The sequence below is a fragment of the Drosophila santomea genome, chromosome 3R, assembly GCF_016746245.2.
Source record: "Drosophila santomea strain STO CAGO 1482 chromosome 3R, Prin_Dsan_1.1, whole genome shotgun sequence".
Classification (NCBI taxonomy): Eukaryota; Metazoa; Arthropoda; class Insecta; order Diptera; family Drosophilidae; genus Drosophila; species Drosophila santomea.
In genome coordinates, this window is record NC_053019.2 from 25,810,020 (window position 1) to 25,828,546 (window position 18,527).

Below are 18,527 nucleotides of genomic sequence, written 5' to 3' on the forward strand. Positions count from 1 at the left end.
TAGGCTGAATTTAATGTTTTTCTCTGTTTACATCTTACATATAATACCTTCAGAAGTACATATACAGTGTAAGCGTAGGAATTTGGTAAACAAAGTTTCTCAAAAACATTTGAAATTTATGGGTCTTCTTGAATTTGAGGCTTACCTTTTGCAGACAAAGCCATCGCAATTGCATGCCATTGCAAATGCGCAGATGAAGGCAAACGCAAAAGCCTCAGAAATGCGGCTGTCAAAAATCGTTAGACATGGAATTCAATTGGTAAAGGGGCCCCTCAAAAATACTGATGGAGGGGCTGAGGGCGGAAGACTCTAAAAAAAAGGGGGCGGGGCTGGGGTCGGCGTCAAACTTTGCGCATTAAAAGTAAACAGTTAATTTTTAATTGCTCACGGCTCGTTGGCTCTCGACAAAAGAGATCTCTCGGCATACCAACATACCAACATATTCGACAAGTATTTGTCTTCCCAAAGGTTAAATATTATTTTAATGAGCCGCGCAGAGCGGACAGGGACTTCAGAAGAGACAGAAACCTTTTCTCCACGCGGCCCCAAGACCGCAAAAAGGTCAACAATGTGACTTTTAGCGATCGCCAAATGCCGCCAGCCAGCCAGCCAGCCAAGTGGCTTTGTGTCATGGTTTTTGTGCCATGGCGTCGGCGGCGGCATATGGTGTATATGTATCCCAAATCGTATAGTATTCGTATAGTCTCGGGATGACGCCTATTTGCAGCCGTAATTGCTGGCCGCAAGGGCCATCTGCATTTCCGGGCCACCGAATCGTTCCGTGGATGGTGGTGGCTCGTCTTTTTCCCACACGCACTTAGTCACGGCAAACCGCACGCACGTAAGAAATCAATTGAAGCGAAGTCGATTTTCGAGTTGAGTTGAGGATTTGGAGCTTTTTGGAGTTGGAGTTGGCCAGCCGAAGGCTAACACAATAACGAAACTAATTTTGATGCGGTTGTTAAGTGTTGCCAAACACCCAGGCAGCTTAAAGTGGAAAATGGGCAGAGGAGATGTGTCCGATATAAAGATGTTGCAGACAATGGATGGACTCCGGCACTCTGGCACTCTGGCACAAACTGGCACTCGAGTACAACAAGGCGTATAATTAATAATTGATTGAGCCGCATTTTCCACAAACAATGAATGACAAGGCAGGCAGCTGCGGTTGCAGTTGCAGTTGCAGTTTGAGTTGCTGTTGCTGTTGAAGAATTTCTTGGCCCAAAAATGGCACAAAGTACTGGGTTTTGGAGGAGCAATGGTGCCGAGATTTGGAGCCAGGTGTGCCTGTGTGCCCATAAGTGGCCGATATATGGCTGGCGAACGTAAAAGCCACATTGCCAAACGTTTACGGCGACCGCAATTGTAATCACTATTTGACCAAAAGTGCACTGCTGCCTGTTTGTAGCTGATGCACTTTTTATAGCTCTGGTGCATTCCCACCGCTAAGTGAAATTAATAAAAATCGACTGCACCAAAAACGTCAATGCGTCTGCGCAATGCACATAATTTGTTTAATTAATTACGCCAACACATTTTCATTTGCTGCCTATTGGGCAATTCTCGTTTGGCTGACGAGCGGCGATGTGATTTTTCACATAAAACGGAAAAAAATAAAAAATGGAGTCTCGCACTGAAACTATAACAGCCATTGAAAGCCGAACGGATTTGCCAGCTTTCGAAAGATTCAGCCATCGTCAAAGTGGAAGTGGATGCTGCTCAGATGTTACTGCTGCACTAATGCTGCACTGATGCTGCTGCAACATTCTCAGCTTGCCCCAAGGCCACTGGCATTCTGTCTGCATACGCTGACTCAACTCAAGATCTGCTATTGAGGATCTGCGGCGCTTTGTGAGTGGCAAGTTATGCTCGCATCTGATTCTGACCAGAAATGCTATGCGATCAAAGTTCAATACTCCGCTGGAGTGGAATAATGAATAATTTACAGCCGGCCATGCATTGCCAAACATGCAAGTGATTGTGGAACAATTAACCAATTTGTTTCGGCTCAATAAAGTCGAAGCGAACGTTAAGCTAATATATAAAAAGTAATGCCCGACTCCAGCATCAAAACTATCATCATCATCATCATCATCAGAAACTTATGCGAGTGGCAGCCATGGGAAAGAGTCTCCAAGCTGGAAAAGTGTCGATGCCGACAAACCCCAAGGACGCTGGCTTATAAAACAAATAAAGCGAAATGTATTATACAAAATATTACTTACCCTTACCGCAGTTTGACATAAATGCCAATTTAAATGCTGCAAAACGCATAAATCAGCAACGAGCGTCTAGCGCTTTTGTGCACAGAAAGAATTAACTCGTTTTGAAGGGCAGCGTTTTTTAAAATTTCAAGTTAGTGCTTCCAAAAAATAAATCAATTCTTTGTATCGTAAAATATCTTTGTAAGAAACCCGTAATTGGATTCATATGGAATATAATTTAAACATTCAGTTTAGCAGTTGTAAAAGCTCTGAGTTTTTTTCCGAGTGTACTTGCTGTTGCGGGCTGATGTTGCTGTTGTGCCTGGCGTTGTTGTCGTGTTTTTGGCAAACAAACGATCAGCAAGTGGCGCTCCTCAAAAACGTTTTTGTGCAAAAATGTTTGCTGGCAAAACGAAGAAGACCCATCGATGGGCAGAGTTTCTGGAAAAAGCCAATGTTTCTGCTGCTGTTGCTGCTGCTGGGTGACAAAAGCCGCCGTCTAATTGAATAAACATTAAATAAAAGTTGTCTTGGCAATGCCCAAGCCAAGCTCAACATCCTGGTCAGTGGAGCTAGCCATAGCCATAGCCATAGCATTGGCCATTTGGCATTTGGCTCAGAATCTGTGGCCAGAATAATCACGAACAATGAAGACTGAACGGCGGAAAGCTCATTAACATGATTACAATGAAGATTCGACTGCATAATAATTCACACATATTCCGGCATTACGAAAAGTGCATTTGTATGGGCATGCAATTAGTCACAGAGACCGCAGCATCTGCAAGTTGGAGATCCGAATTCTTTACCGCCCGCCGCCACCATTCGTCCCATTCATTCCCATAATTTAGCAAATATTTTTTTCATTTTTTTATTTTTTTTATTATTTATTTTCGTATTTTGCCTCTATGTAGACGGCATAGCAACTGCATTGACTATAACATTTTCTCACGTTTCGTCGTGCAGATTTCGGCACAAGTTGCGCCTTGGTGTGGCCGATCCAATGCCTGGGATGGTATGAGATCTCGGTTGGCAGTTGCAGTGTGGTGGCTCCACAGTTCCACAGTTCCATGCCTCCATGCCTCCATGCCTCCATGGAACGATGATGCCATGGTACCATGGTGATAATGATGATGGTGGCGAGGTCGCTGGATCGGCGGAGGCGGGCGACTAATGCACATTTTATGCAAATTTCGACTGCGCGATCCCCGTGTTTTTGGGTTTGCTTATGGCAGCTTAAGTCGGTTTACGAGTGCCAGTAAATGCAATTTAGAATGCTTGAATCTATTGACTGTCAATAGGCGCAGGTATTAAACCTGTTTGCATGTATGCTTTACAACTGTGGATGGCCAGCCAAATTCTTTAGTTTTATTTAAGTCTTCAACACCTTATAAAATATATAGCTTGTAAATAATATAGTCTTTAGGGCTTCTTATTTAATTAAGCTGCTGCACCTTGCAGCAATTAAATCGGTTAATACTAATTGGGTAGAGCATAAAACCTATTCGATTTTCTACTGAGGATGCCTTAAAGGCAATAGAAATTAAAAGCATAATGGTCAACCAATAACTACGAGTTAGAATTAAAAGAAGACTTAATTTTAACCGAAAAAAACCATTAAATTATATGAGTTGCCAGATATCTATATATCCCAACAAACATAAAATTTGTATTATAATGCTAGGCCTGTTAACAATAGTTCTAGTTAGAAAAGATCTCTTACAACAGATTGAAAACAAGTTCGTTGCCTAAGTCATTCGTTTTCATTAAGCCTTTTTGCGTTTCTCTTGCTGATTTTCAAATGTGCCGCATCACGGCAATGCGTCAAATTAGCCAAGCAGTCCGCTCACTGACCACTGACCACTATCCGACTGCCTGACTGACCCATTCCAATCCAATCCCAGCGAGCCGCTGATTCGCTTGGTTTCGCAAGCGCCGTCGCATCCATAAAACTGTAAATTGCACAGCTGCGTCTCCGTCTCCATTTGCGGCTGTCGCTGCCACGTGCAATCGCCGAATCCGAATATGAGTCGGAATCCTCCTCATCCCAATCTCAGGCAGCCAATGCGAAATTATGTGTGTGTAAATACATTTATATGTACCTATGCAATTCCTTATTATGAGCGGTACGCTGCCAAAGGTTTTCCGAGAGCTGCACTTTATCAACGGGAAAATCTGCTGGCAGCCCATGCTCATTGCTGCACAATTACTCAACGACCTGGGTTTCCAATTCCCGCTCGAGTCCCAATCGCAATCCTCGACACTCGTTAGTGCACGCAGGAAAAAATTTACATCGATATGAAAGGAAATAAATGTGTGCCTGAAGTATTTCAAGTTCAAAACGATTTGTAGCTTTTTTAAAAACCACAATCTACATTGTAATCTCTTGATTTCAATTATAAAATTGTTTTGGAAGTAGGATAGCATTTTCTTTCTGTGTGGTTGGCTCTTTGAGTGCACCAGCTTCTGCCTGGTTTTTTGGCATCTTTTGGCGCGTTGCTGGTGGGATGGATGGGATGGGATCGAGAGTCGAGAGTCGAGAGTCTGTTCAGGCGCATCTTCAGCTTAATTGAATTTTAGCTGCTGCTGCTGCTGCTGTTGGTGGTGATGGTGGTGAATGCATTTTCCATAGGCTCCCACACGTTGTGCAAATGCTTTCGGCACTTTTACTGCACATCGGGCTTACATAATGAGTAAAAATTAAATAATTTACCCCGCCAATGGATTCTGGCGTGTACTGGTGTACTGTAGCTTGTCGCTGCCAGGTGAAACACCGAATTCGTGTCTTTGTCGGCGAGCACATTCATCAATGTCAGGCGTTGAGTCCGAGGCCGTTCAAGCTACGAATAGATTGGTATTTAATTGAAAGCGCCCGCTAATTAGAATCCAATGCGCTTGGATGCTGTGTAATGCCCAGCGATGGATCGTGTCGGACCTCATCTTCCAATAACAATTGGGACTTGGGCATTAAGCATTGGGCATTTGGCATCTGGCATCTGGCACTTCCTTATTGCTGGCCTTTCCCACGCAGAGGGATCGCGTGAGTCATTGGCACACACAGGAGTTGGATGGCAAGGCGAACAAACATTTATTACAAACAGCATTACGGCTCTTGCACAATCGCAATCGGCAGCAAATTAGAAAGATGGCGGCCACTTCCCACAGCTCTTTTTTTTGGCAGATGGCTCCGCTCCGCTCCGAACTGCTCCACTCCATACCACACCGGGTTGAAAGTCATCCTCTAGTTGACATTTTTTCGCCAGCTGCTGATCTGCATGACTTTGGCTGCCTGGCCTTTTTCCGGCAGGCAACCTCAACTTTGAAATGCCAAGCTGCCAGTTCAGTGCGACTCGGCTTATGTACTTCAGTTCAGTTCCAGGTGACATGACAGCTTGAGGTTGCTTGCCAGCCATCTTTCCTGGCCAGCAAATATAGAAAATCTAAGCAGCTACGCCCAAGATCCGCCAAAGATCTGGCCAAAAGTAGCAGGCGTGTAAATTCCCACACTGCAGCAAATGCCGTCAAGCTAACCGTCACCGTCACCCCCGAAATCCCCCCAAAATCCATGGAGCACCGTGCCACACTCACCCATATACACATAACCGGATTGGCGGTGGCACCGCGACTTTTGCCCCGACATGGCAGCCGCGGCAGCAACGGCAGATGGGGCAGCAAATGACAAAGCCCCGCCACGGCTATGACATAATACCCAGCGGAAGATACAACCAACGAGCTTGCTGCACCAGGTGCACTGCGAAAATCAAGAACTTCAAATGGTTCGAAAAGAAATTAAATTTTAAGTGTGCCTTCCTTTTACTGTATTGTAATAAACTGCTATATTTTTTCAAGATATTATAAAATTACAAATCAAAGAGAGGTGTTTGTTCTTTACTCACATAGTTTTTTGTGCCCAAATTTGATTAAATTTATGTGTGATATGTAAAGCTCTCTCTGCATACATTTTATTTCTCAGTGTACAGCGGGCGTAATTGATGTGGGGTCGTTGGTCGGGCGGGGGAGTGCTTGCCCATAATCATGAGCGGGCCCTGCGGCCAGCTGACGTAAGTGATGAGCGCCAGCGACTCCTGGCTGTCGGTGTATCGCGTACAATGCAACAAAGTGAGTGTCATATGGTCACACGCTGCGTATGCGTAATTTGCGTTAAGCATACGACAGCGAGCCGCAGCCAAAAAGGCAGCAGCAGAACCAAGAAGCGTTGGAAAAACAAGCACTGAAACGAACAGCAGACGACCACGAAGATGCGAGACGAAGCTGGAACGCCGCTGCGCTGCTCGCGTCGACGTCGCACAGTGGGCATGGGCATAAAAATAAGTGTTATTAAGAGGATACAGAAAAATACCTAACAAGATACAGAACTTTAAAACTACATTTATTTGCTTTCAACAAAAGCGGAGTTAACATTTTGTAACTCTTACAGATTTCGCGTAAATGAGGATTCAGATTATAATTCAAAACTTGGTTTGTAATTTAAAACTACTTATGTTTAAATGGAGGTATTCCAGTTAAGATCGAAAGTAAAGAATGTGATAATCTATTTACAAATAGTAAAAGGGACTAAATGTGGATTCACACAGTCTGGTCCCACTGTGCACCACTGCGGTTGCTGCCTTGGAAGCAGCGCCGCGATGGGCTCCAAGTGGTTTTCCTTTCGCTTTCAGAAATCATTTCGCTTCGACAACGTGGACGATAAAGTCACAGATCGCGCATCGCGAGCCCGCTCTGCCCGCTGAACTCGCCTGGTTCGCCTGTCTCCTCCGGTCGGTTTGGTGGTTGCTCCTCAGTGGATGTGGTTGGTGGTTGCTGGTTGGCGGCTGGTGGTTCTGTTGTGACTCTGTGCTTTCCGCTGTTTGCCCAGCCAAGTGCGGCGGAGGCAGACGTCTTCAACGTCTCGCTGCACCATCTAAATGGGTTTTCCGTAGTTTTCGCACCTTGCGAAACACATTTCGTACGCATTTACATACAAGATCGAAGTTTGAAGAATTTTTGCCCTGCTGTCCGCTCATTTCCTACATGACGGACAACTTTTTATGGCGATGATTTTCGCGTTGAGTTAGTGAAAAAAAAAAGCAAAAATACAAAGAAAAAAAAACAAAGTAACAAAGAAGCAAAAATCTTGTGCAGTGGGGAGTTTTGCAATCAAATCCCTTCCAATACTCATAAGATTTCTGGTGTTGTGCCCTCTTGTTTTGCAGTGCGATCCATGTGAAAATCGACATTTACTATCAGCTTAATTGCTCTGGATTACTTATTGGATATCATCCTGATTTTGGATTATAAAAACTAATACAACATGCTGAGCATTAGAAATGCAATGATTGCCTTCCTTTTGGGTGAGTAAAATTTTTGAGTCTCAAAAAGGATATTATTTTAAATGGTTAGCACTTATTAAAATTTGGGTTAAACAATTTGTATGTTTCCTTAATTTATAAATTGAAAATCATTTAAGTATGTGCATACATTTTTTGTAATCTTTAAAAATTTAAAAGATTCTTCTAGCAACCCCAAAATAAATTCCCTATATTCAAAAACATGTTTTTCATAAAGTATAAGTTTAAAGAAAGCCAAGGATTTATTTAGTTACATTATAGTTGTGTACATCTTTTCCTTGTGATATTTTCCCATTTGTGGATGTCACACTTTTACCCACAATTAGATGACAAATTTTAAAAGTACTGTCTTAATCCTCACCTACTTGTAACTTTGGAAAAACTTTCAGAAAAACGCCGATATTCGATATCGATTGAGTACAAACTTTCTATTCGTTTTTCCAACTAAAAACTAAGTTTTGCTTTTTGTGAACCTATTTGCTGCCGATCAACCTTCTCTATAAAATCCCACATTGTGTCTAAACATAAAAGATGGCATATCGGTAAACATAAAAAATCGCATGCTCATTAGGCTTCGTTTTTTAACATACGAAATACAGAAACAGTGCGCTGCTTCAAGGTCCATCGCGAAAGAAATTAATGGCATTCAATGGGTTTCATATCGATCACATTTGAAATCAAGCGTAATTTGCTTGGCAGCCCCCGCAGCAGGCAGAAATGAAGACAAGGCTGAGAAATGGCAATTACGGCTAAGAGTGGGTCATCAGTAAACATAATTACCATACTGTAAATTATATTTCCAGCGAGAGTTGGAATCGGACAACGCCCAACACACAGTGGCTTATGGGGATTTGAACTGCGTGAGAGCCTAAGTTGGTCCAAAAGTTTTGAACAATTTGTAGATTCAGTTCGGCAACCAAGCAATTGAAATCGGAATCGAACAATCTGCAGTGGTTGGAGGGGCTGCCATGGATGCCTTTGCCCAGTGCCTGTGCCCCATGCCATCTGCCATCTGCCCAGTCATAGTTCACTGCCAAACAATAGGCTACGCTGCTGGGGTGGAAAGTTGGGTTTGAAATTCACTTGAATTAAATGCGAATCAGAGTCGAGTTTCGGCCACAGCGTCTTTCTTTCTTCGAACTGTGCTGGATGGCTTGTTTTCTCTTTGTTTTGCATTTGAAGTTTCCTTTAACAATTTTTTTGTGTTTTTTTTTTTTTTGGCATGATAAATGGGGGCGCACTGGGGGATTATGCAACCTGCGACTGCAATTTGCAGCCGTAGAAGAGGAGCTTTGTTCTGCAGCTTGCCATGGCAATTACACTTGCCTTAATTGCAGCGAAACCATCTTCCGCTGTCTGCAGAACAGAAGCTTCGCAGAATAAAAAAGATACATATATGCAAACATAAGATATATCTAAATGTACATATATAAAAAGCCAAAAGACAACAATGATACATTGTTCAATCTCAGGGTAATTAGCCGGATCCCTGGGTCAGTTTTGCTTTTAATGCCCAATGTGTACACATGTACGACAAGCGTAATCCGTGAATTTGATTGACTTGGCATTTTAATTGCGCGACCCCTATGTGGCCAGTAGATCCAGTGGATCCGTTTGTTACCACAGCGATCGTATATCGTTCGTCTGGCCAAAATGTTAATGATGTCGCTCGACATCGCAAATACCAATCGATGCTCCGAAAAAGTAAATAAAAAGCGATCCCAAGCACTCACAGAACCGAGTTAGTGGCTCCACAGCCTTGGACCGCAGCAAGTGCTCCGGCACACATAAATCACGAGCCCGTCTCGCAGTTGTAAGCGAAAGTGATGCGGCCCGAAGGTCACTTGACCACCAGGCATCGCCATCAACAGCAGCATCGTCTCGATCAGCACCAGCATCAGTTGCCACTAAATACCCATGCGACTCGATTCTGGCACCACTTGAGGTGCCATTTGAAGACCATACCTAACCAGATCACGATTTCTGATTACTATTTTTTTTATATTGTTTCCACTCTTGCAGCAACGACACTTTGCAGTGGATACGGACTCGCGCAGGCCCAGTTGCTCGACGAGGACGACGACCTGGCCTTCGGAAGACCCTGGCCCACCTACAGCCTACAGAACATGCCCAAGACGCAGTTCACCTGCCACGACAAGATCCTCGGCGGCTACTACGCCGATCCGGAGACCCAGTGCCAGATGTTCCACGTCTGCGTCAAGCTGCCCGGAGTGGGGGTAAGTGTTGTTGTGCCCAGGTGCAAGTGCTTCTGGTTGAGATCAAGGCAGCAGTGGGTCATGCAGCGAATGACATTGGCGTGGAAATCATATTTTTAACTAGGCATTTAAAGGGGGTAATAAATATTTGTATTTCTCTTTTTCCGACCATCTACCACAGAATCAAAATGGAAATACTTAAAAATTTTAATGATTTTTTTATTGGCCAAAGTTATTACCTAATTGACTAACTTAGATTAATCTACAATTTTAAGATTTCACGTAAAGATAGGCAGCACATAAAGCACACATACAGCAGACAAGGGCGAAACATTACAGAATATAGAATTTATGCTGTTGCAGGCAAATTTGATAGTGCTCAATAAAAATCTTTTTTTTTTTCTGCAACTCTATCACAGCGTAAAACGAAAGACTTAGGCAACGAACTTGCCGACAGCCAATGGCTCGGTTCCGCCGCGCCAGCTAAATGGCAAAGTGGCACAGTCAGATGCGCTGCACTGGGGAATGTGTGAGATGGCTCCAAATGGTTCGTGACTGGTCCGGATAGCCGGATGGCTTTGGTGCTCGCAAAACCAGAAGAAGAAGACGCTTGACTGGCTGACCTTTAAGCGGGTGCTTCGCTGGGAGCCGAGTGCAAAGTGCTATAGACTAGGGTCTTCCAACGGGCTCTTCCGTGAATATGCATCATGCTCATCTGCATCCTGACTGGCACATGGATTCAAACAATTCGGACAGCTGGCGCAGCTGCCTGCGCTCATGGTCCTGTATATCCAAGCTTTGCCGTTGCCACATTCCCTGGAACATGTACGTGTACTCGGCTATCTTGTCCTGGAACTTTCGCGTTTGATCTCTTAGCTCCATGTGAACGGACAGCAAGAGATTGCTCTGCCTAATCAGTTGACAATTTTTTACGTCTAGTTGCTGTAGTGGCAGTTCCTCTCCGTCAAGTAATCTATGTCCGTCTGAAGGTCCTTTAGCTTTTCAATCGACATTTCTGCCTCTGAGCGAATTTCCAGCATTTTCTGCTCTAATTGCTGCTCTAAATCGATCCCTGAGGTCATAAAGTCCTGCTTTGAACTTTCGCCTGCTTCAAGGCTCTCCAGAAATCGCAGTAGCTCTTCCTTGTCCACCACTATTCCTAAAGCCTTGTTCCGCAAGCAGCGATATTTAGCCCGCTCCTGCCTCAATATTCTTCTCCACACCTCGGAGGGCACAAGGACATTGGAGTTTGGCGAGGGAGTGGGTGCTGGTGCCACTAGATGGTCCCTACACTTCGGCGGATCCGTGTAGTTGATTATCACCGTCCTGCTCCCGTTGCCCATTAGTTGATTGAGTATTCTTGTCAGTCGAATGTTGTAGTACCGAATGTGAGTCTTCGGGCTGCTGGCTAGTGCCTGGAACAAATTGATAAGCGTGTCCAGGGGCGTGTCGGATTCGAGTGGCGGCGAATCCTCCTTCAGTTGCTGCAGGTGGACCAGCTGCAGTCTGCCGCAACATTTCCGCAACTGATCGCCATTCGTCTGCTTTACATGGACGGTGAAGATCAGGTGCGGGTAATCGCCGCCTGCAGCCACCTTGTCCATGACCCTCGCGATATAGGTGTGTACCCCGCGGGACGTGGCCACAAAGTGATCTCGGGTCGACCGGCGATTGCATCCCTTGAGGCTCACCACCAGGTCGTTCGACTCCCCGTTCAGTTGGACGTAACGCACCGAAACGTGCACCTCCATGTTCGTCTCCAACTCGTAGATGCGGGTGAACAGCTCACCCAAGATGCGGCTGACCACATCCGATGGATCGGCTCCATGGTTAATTGGCATGCCGCCACAGCTGAAGATTGTGCTGGTGCGTCCACTGAGGACCTGATCAAGCACCTCGCTGATGGCCTCCGCGCTCACTTCCAGTTGCAAGTCAGTGGGAGATGTCAAGAGTTTGCGGAACAGATAGACCCTCATCTCGCCGGGATGAGGGCACTTTGTCCCCGGGCTGCATAACATAAAAGGAAAAGGAACAATCAAACGGAATAGGAAAAACGAGTTTTGTACGCGGCTGTGACGTGTGAGTTTTTACGAATGTATTTTTTTTTTTGGTTTTACGATACAATAGATGCCAGGCTGTCAATTAGCCTACTGTTCGCAGTTACTGCAGTGCCAGATGCACAGATCCATCGAGAACTCGATCGAGAACGTTCACTTCTCGCGGCCTGCGAGGCTTCCCTGCGGCCCAAGCCAAATGCCAAGTGGCAAGTGGCAAGTGGAAATGCCAAAGTTTGCGACAGGCCACCGATCGCTTCTGGTTACTGTGGCATTCAAGTCGCCTCACAAGGAAGCCACTGATTGGATATATGTGCATCTACACTGCCGATCAATAAAAGAAGAAACTCTAAAATCAATTTGTAACTATTTAATCAGGGCATCGCATGTCAATGTCTCTGAATTTGGAAAACTTAAACTTGTTTATGATTTATTGCTAGCACTAGTGTTGTGGAAATATTTATTATTTGTATATCAATGATTCTTTTTTTTTTCGATTGCAATGTTGGCCCAGTTTAGATTGACTTAGTGTAGACTTAAACAACAAGCTGCAGCTGCTGCCTAGTTCTTGGCCTTAATGCTTTATTTTTTTTTGGCTTAATCGAATTCACATTTAACATTGAATTTTGCATGTTGCTCTGCCAATCTAATGGTGCTGTTTTTGGTGCTTTTGATGCTTTCGCTGTATTGCGCAGCTCCTTCATCGAAGAGCTAATCCGTTTGTCCAACAGGTGCAGGACTATCGATTCCTCTGTCCCAACACAACCGCCTTCGACCAGGAGCTGCAGATCTGCGCCAATTGGTTGGATGTGGACTGCGACAAGGCCACCTCCTTCTACGACAATGGCCATCTCAACGATCTCTACAGCGGCGGCGACGAGAGCAAATCCGCCAACGAAGAGGAGGCCACCTTCCACCTTCAACGCGCCGAAACTGGTAAGTGCTAGATTTACACTACAAAAAATTAAGTTATTTAGTAATTAATTGGTATGTGGTATCGAATGGTATTTAGTTACTTGAACGGAAGTGGCAGTCGTGACTTGAGGTTACTCTATAAAGGGTTATCTTTAATTGCAGCCGATGTACGACGCTCTAAGGAGAACCACAACAATAACAATATCAACAACAATCGTGGAGCGGAGCAAAAGGCACGCCATCGCCCCACTTATGCCCAGACAGGTGGCAGCTCCAGCTCCAGTTTCAGCTCCAGTCCCAAATCGGAGATCACGCAGCCCACCAAACGACCCATTTCCACCTATTACACGCCGACCACTTTGGGCAGCACCACCACCACCACTTCCAGCACTTCGACCACAACCGCGACGGAACGCAACTATTACAACAACAATTACAACAACAATTACAGCAACAATGACGACTCCAAGCGTAAGAAACAATAGGCTCTTGGCTTGCAGCACCGCCCAATAACTAATCACGATCCCATCCACAGAAGACTTGGACGACATCTTCAAGGGTTCCCACAGCTCGCACTTCTTCTCCAACCGCCACGGGGGTCGGGAATACGACGAGGAACCCAGCCGCCCCAAGCCCAATGACTTTACGGATAACCAGCGCAAGACGACCCGGGTCACGCCCACGCGCGGTGGCCAACGTTCCACTTCCAGTTCGAGTAGTCCGATCCCGTCCAGCACCGCTGCTCCCAGCACCACCAAGTCCCTGAAGAAGATCACGCTGCATGCCACCTTCAACACGGACTTCCTGGACAGCTCACCGCACACCAAGAGTCCATCTTACAGCGCGGTCACCACTCCGCGGCCCAGCAGCAGCATCACCAGTCGCTTCAGCTTCGGTTCCAATGACTTTTCCACGCAGGAACGGATTCAGCCAACCACATATAACCCCAACAACGGTGCCTACCGCTTCAAGACCACCTCGCCACCGGCCAGCTCCACCAAGGTGACGGGCAAGGGAGTCCAGGACTTTGAGAAGCGCAGCAAACCCACAACGGCGGCTGTGCGCAAACAGAAACTGGGTCCCCAGGAGTCCAACTTCATCAACCAAAACGAGTTTGTGGATCTCTCGAAGAGCACCAAGCTGCAGCAGCCCCAACCCTTCCAGGTGGCGCAGAATAAGCCAAACCAATTGGAACCACACTACCAGCGACACAAGCCACAGGTGACCCGAGTGGGTGGCCAGGAGCCAGCTCCCTTCTCCGCACCCAGTTCCAAGCCGCGCTCCTTCACCAGCCGGGGAAGCATCACCTACAAGGCCACCACCGAGCGGTATGCTGACCAGGAGCTGTACTATCCCACCACCAGTTCCACAACCAGGGCCAAGGATGCCTACACGCCCACGACCTTCCGACCCACCACCTACAAGAAACCGTACGAGCAGAGCTACCAGACGCAGCTCACCCATCGACCCACCCAGGCGGCCACCAAGAAGGCAGCCAGTGCGGTGACCTCAGCTCCACCCACTACCGCCAATCCACATGCCAATGTGGATGAGGACGATGGACAGTATCATCCGGAGCTGTACGAGAACGACTTCCCACGCAATCGCATCCGCTTCCTGCGCAATCGATCCACCAGCTCGACTACCTCGACCACAAGTGCTCCGGTGGTTTCCAGCCGGCAGCCACATGGCTTCCAGCAGGCACATCATCATCCCAAGAGCCAACAGCAATCCGTCTACCAAAAGGAGCGGGAACGAGAACGGGAACGGGAGAGGGAGAGGGAGCGTGAGCGGGAATCGGACCTCAGCGACGAGGAGGAGCTCTTCAAGACCGCCCAGTCACTGAACTTTGGAGCGGCCAGCATCAATAAACTGAGGGCGGACATCTACAAGGCGGAGAAGACCTCGCAGCAGTACAACTCGCAGTACAGTCCGCAGCTGGCATCTAGTCCGCAGGCCAGCAGTAGCAGCACCACTAGCACCACCAGTACCACAACTAGCACCACCACCACCACCACCACTCGTCGCCCTCCGACCACAGCCAGAAGCACCACTACCACCTTCACAACAAGTGCACCACCAGCCGTGGAGTCCAAGAAGTCAGCTAAGAGCAAAAAGGAGCAGCAGCAGCTGGAGAAGAAGGAGCGACCAGCTGGCAAGAGGCCACCACATGCAGACGAGGACACCAGCTACGATTACGCCTACTACGACACGGACTGAGCGCACTGATCCTGCCCAGGACTCGCACTAACTACTTGCATAACCACACCATAACCATAGCCCACCCTTTCCGGACCACACATACCCCCCACATACATAGGTGCCACAGTAATTTAAAGAGAGATCCTCCCATGAATAGCATGCTCATCAGAATTGCAAACACCATTTGCGTGCATATCTTACTTACGACCCGCTTGACACCCATTAACACTCGCGTACATTCATTCAATCCGTTTCAGATGCGTTCTAATGAATTTCCATGCGTGTATCTAGTTATTTAAATAAAACGAATCTATTGTTAGTCGTTAGACAATTGTTAAATTGAAGCGAATTGGCAGCGAAAACCGTAGCGAGAACCGGCTGGGGAATGTTTTCAGAAATTGCATTGAACTATTTTGTACTTGTCGTCCAATATTCAATGAATTCACTACGAAATTGTATTAGCCTTAAGTTTTCTTGTAAATAAAATGATGTGTAATTCGTAAAAATATTGTTTAATATTTTTTGGTGCCCTAAAATTGCAACTGATGTTCGTTCAGTGCAGCAATCTATAATTAAATACAAAACTAGTTTTTATACTTTTAAATAGATACATTGAGAAGTTTTTATTTTGTTAAATTATAGTTAAATCTAGTGAAAACTCGGAAACATGATAACTGCACTGCAAAATCGAAGATCCTTAGTCCTTGAACTTCTGGCGAACACATCGCGGCATGGGAAATAGGTAAACCAGCATGTTAAAGGCGGCCAAACCCACAGCAAAAGCGCAGGAGGCAGCCACATCGATGGTTTCCTGTGCAACAAATGATACAATCATTCAAGAACCTGCCATATGAACATGCCACTTACATCGGGATCCGGCAATCCCAGTCGCTCGTGCATGAAATCCGCTGGCTTGGGACAGATCACGGAGGCGGTGGGCGTGCAGTTGAGTTTCCTCGACTGGAAGGCGATGCTGTGCAGCAAAGAGGATGCGTAACGCGTGTGGGTGCCCTTCGTGTTGTCCTGCAGCCAAGGTTGAAGTCCCTTGAAGGAGCTAATGGCACAGACACCTTAAGTAATTCAACACCTTAAGTATAAATATCACCCCACTCACCGCACAGTTCCACTGGCCAGTGCAATGCTGATCACAAGCACATAGGTCACCGCAATGGCTGCGTTGAAGGGAACCTTCACCACCAAGAGAAATGCGATCGTGAGCTGCTCAGCCAGCACAAAACTGGACCAAAGGGCCACCAGCAAGTAGGCGAAGACAGTTCCATTGTTGTACTTAACATCCAGCAGAAGACTGAAAGAAGTAGTCACTTAGTATCGAATCAGATACCCAGAGTCATGAAACTTACGGATACACAACACAGCTGGCTATTACGGCGGATACGGCGGAGAATGGTATGGACACGGAGTTGTAGGCAATCAGTAGAGTGGTGCCCGAGTAGAGACCCTCTGGAGTGTCCTGCGAAAACTTCTTGCGCCAAATGGGAACTACGAAATGGTTAAGGATGCTAAGACAAACTTGGAAACTTGGACAGTAAATCTTAACTTACATAGAGATATGGTAGTCAGAACTCCGCAGCCGTACGACAGCCCCAAAATATTAAGGATCATGCCGTTTTTGGTAAAGAATCCATGGGCATCGTCCTAAAAAATTAAGCTTATTGCATAATGCATAAAATGTATAATAATGGATTGTCATACCCCGACATCCGTGTAAAATGCCCATAGGATGCTTAAGGCCACGGGAAGTAGCAAAAGGCGTAGAAATAGCGTCTTCATACCAACGAGTCCACAGGAGAAGGTCGAAGCCAGTAGTTTTCTAAAAAGAAGAATATATCAAAAATCATATTCGGATTTAAGTAATAAGCTTTACTTACAGGTACAACATAACCCAAACTTTGAGCTCCCCAGGTTTGCCATACGCCAGCGGCACTTTGCCAGATCCCATGTTGTTCAGCGGAGCATCCGAGATGGGAGTTTCCCTGGAGAAGCGTTCCACCAGTGCCTCGATCTGCTGACTTGACTCCAGGAAACGATCGCGACTGCGACGATCCACAGTGGACAGGCAGAGATAGTACATGAGGGGGTTCTCCAGCTGGGGACAAGGGAATCCAATGCCATGGAAGTACTCCAGCATGGCACGAGTGCCACCCGAGTAAACCACTCCGCCCAGGCAGAGGAACAGTGCCCTGTCCAGGAATGGGAACACATCGGAGCGAGGCTTCTCCAGCGACAGAAGAATTCCGCAACCCGTCTTCTTGGCCGTGTTTGACAAAATGGATATCAGCAGATAGGCACTCAAGGGATCTAGGCCATGGGTGGGCTCATCCAGCAATAACATGACTAGAAGAACATCATAGTTAATTAAGGATTCCTTGTGCTATATGCACACATATCCTTACCAGGATCTCTGACCAACTGTATGCCAATCGCCAGCCGACGCGCCTCACTGATGTTGAGGTACTCCACTCTCTTGTGCGCCACTTGGGAAAGGGCCAGGTCGGCCAGGACTTGGCGCACTTTGGAACTCTTCAGATAGCCACTCAACTAAAAAGGGATTCCACTTAACATCTATTCATATTCGAACCGCATGTAGGTACTACTTACAATGGTGGGGGTGTAGTGGAGTGTCTGGGCCACCGTGAGACCAGGAACAAAGGTGCAGGACTGGGTGACATAGCCGCATCTCTGTTGAAACAATGCCTTGGATAGCGGCGATCCATTGAGCAGCACCTGACCACGAGTGGCTCCATCGGCACGTCTGGAAATAACATCTAAAAGAGCCCTCTTGCCACTGCCTAAAATGGATAGTAATATTATTATTTTGTTTTAACCAAATATAAATTTATAAAAAATACCCTTCGAGCCCAGAATGGCCATAACCTCGCCGCTGTGCACGGTCAGATTGACACCTTTGAGCACCAGGGCCGAATTGCCGGCTCCATTGAAACAGCCACCACCATCCACCTGTTGTTTGGGCCAAAACAAAAAAACAAAGAAGTCTTAATAGCGGCGGGGTTTTTCACGAGTCTGAAGAGAACGCACCTCGGTGGTGTGGAAAATGTTGTGGGCTTCCAGTACGTAGTCGCTGCCGATCATTTTCATAGCCGCCACTGGGAGAGCCGCTTTTGTTTGTTTATACTTCTCGTGCTCTTCGGGCCAGAAACGCTCTCTTCGTGACTCAAGAGTGGTTTAGTTAGGAGCTGACTTCCAGGGAGGGAAGAGAGAATATCAAGAGGGGAAAAGAGAGATATGAGATGTATAGAGACTTGGTTTTACATTAATATTCGGTAGAAACTGAATACTAGGACTGTAAGCCTTTAAAAATTAAAAAATTCTATAAATATTATAAGTACATACATTCTTTATACGTTTTCAAAGAACTTTAATACATTATAGATATTTTGGTTACTTGGCTAAAATATTCTTTCGTATTCTTTAACTTACCTCCGCGAACACGTCCTCACCAACTGAGCGCGAGTTTCCAACTGAACTGAAACTGTTGATTGCCCACATAGGCCATTCCAATTGGCATGGTTCGCTCTCGCTCTCGCTCCAAGCCGCTCCGACTGGAAA

The 18,527-nt window shown here is 46.2% G+C and overlaps 3 protein-coding genes across 5 annotated transcripts; 1 reads left to right on the forward strand and 2 right to left on the reverse strand.

The window, feature by feature from the left end:
- The first annotated feature begins 6,906 nt into the window (after window positions 1-6,906).
- LOC120452996 (mucin-5AC) lies at window positions 6,907-15,419 on the forward strand. Of its 2 annotated transcripts, none has more exons than XM_039637500.1 (6): window positions 6,907-6,982; window positions 7,418-7,555; window positions 9,575-9,789; window positions 12,518-12,758; window positions 12,900-13,208; window positions 13,273-15,419. In XM_039637500.1, the coding sequence occupies exons 2-6, from the start codon at window positions 7,516-7,518 to the stop codon at window positions 14,955-14,957; spliced, it is 2,490 nt and encodes an 829-aa protein (XP_039493434.1). In that variant the 5' UTR covers window positions 6,907-6,982; window positions 7,418-7,515; the 3' UTR covers window positions 14,958-15,419. The 2 variants fall into 2 exon arrangements, with proteins under 2 accessions (XP_039493434.1, XP_039493435.1); XM_039637501.1 differs by having other exon boundaries at window positions 12,554-12,758.
- LOC120452997 (kinesin heavy chain) lies at window positions 9,967-11,885 on the reverse strand. Its single transcript, XM_039637502.2, is given in 3 exon segments — window positions 9,967-10,494; window positions 10,496-10,715; window positions 10,718-11,885. Coding segments are annotated over 3 exon segments (1,353 nt in total). The 5' UTR covers window positions 11,787-11,885; the 3' UTR covers window positions 9,967-10,430.
- A 148-nt stretch (window positions 15,420-15,567) lies between the features above and the next one.
- LOC120453980 (ATP-binding cassette sub-family G member 5) lies at window positions 15,568-18,511 on the reverse strand. 2 transcript variants are annotated; one of them, XM_039638931.2, is made up of 12 exons: window positions 18,399-18,511; window positions 17,997-18,158; window positions 17,810-17,918; window positions 17,559-17,749; window positions 17,354-17,498; window positions 16,829-17,294; window positions 16,653-16,770; window positions 16,502-16,595; window positions 16,301-16,439; window positions 16,054-16,245; window positions 15,807-15,993; window positions 15,568-15,750 (listed from the first exon to the last, which is right to left on the reverse strand). In XM_039638931.2, exons 2-12 carry the CDS (start codon window positions 18,054-18,056, stop codon window positions 15,637-15,639), a joined length of 1,815 nt encoding a protein of 604 aa, XP_039494865.1. In that variant the 5' UTR covers window positions 18,057-18,158; window positions 18,399-18,511; the 3' UTR covers window positions 15,568-15,636. The 2 variants fall into 2 exon arrangements, with proteins under 2 accessions (XP_039494865.1, XP_039494866.1); XM_039638932.2 differs by having other exon boundaries at window positions 17,997-18,154; window positions 18,399-18,444.
- Between the last annotated feature and the right edge of the window lie 16 nt (window positions 18,512-18,527).

Bases quoted from the DNA above. Each gene is read 5' to 3' on its own strand.
- LOC120452996 (XM_039637500.1), top strand. From the start codon at position 7,516: ATGCTGAGCATTAGAAATGCAATGATTGCCTTCCTTTTGG. The intron at 12,759-12,899 runs GTAAGTGCTAGA...CTTTAATTGCAG, and splicing joins CCTTCAACGCGCCGAAACTG to CCGATGTACGACGCTCTAAG. The intron at 13,209-13,272 runs GTAAGAAACAAT...TCCCATCCACAG, and splicing joins CAACAATGACGACTCCAAGC to AAGACTTGGACGACATCTTC.
- LOC120453980 (XM_039638931.2), bottom strand. From the start codon at position 18,056: ATGAAAATGATCGGCAGCGACTACGTACTGGAAGCCCACAACATTTTC. The intron at 17,750-17,809 runs GTATTTTTTATA...TATCCATTTTAG, and splicing joins GGCCATTCTGGGCTCGAAGG to GCAGTGGCAAGAGGGCTCTT. The intron at 16,596-16,652 runs GTATGACAATCC...TTAATTTTTTAG, and splicing joins CATTTTACACGGATGTCGGG to GACGATGCCCATGGATTCTT.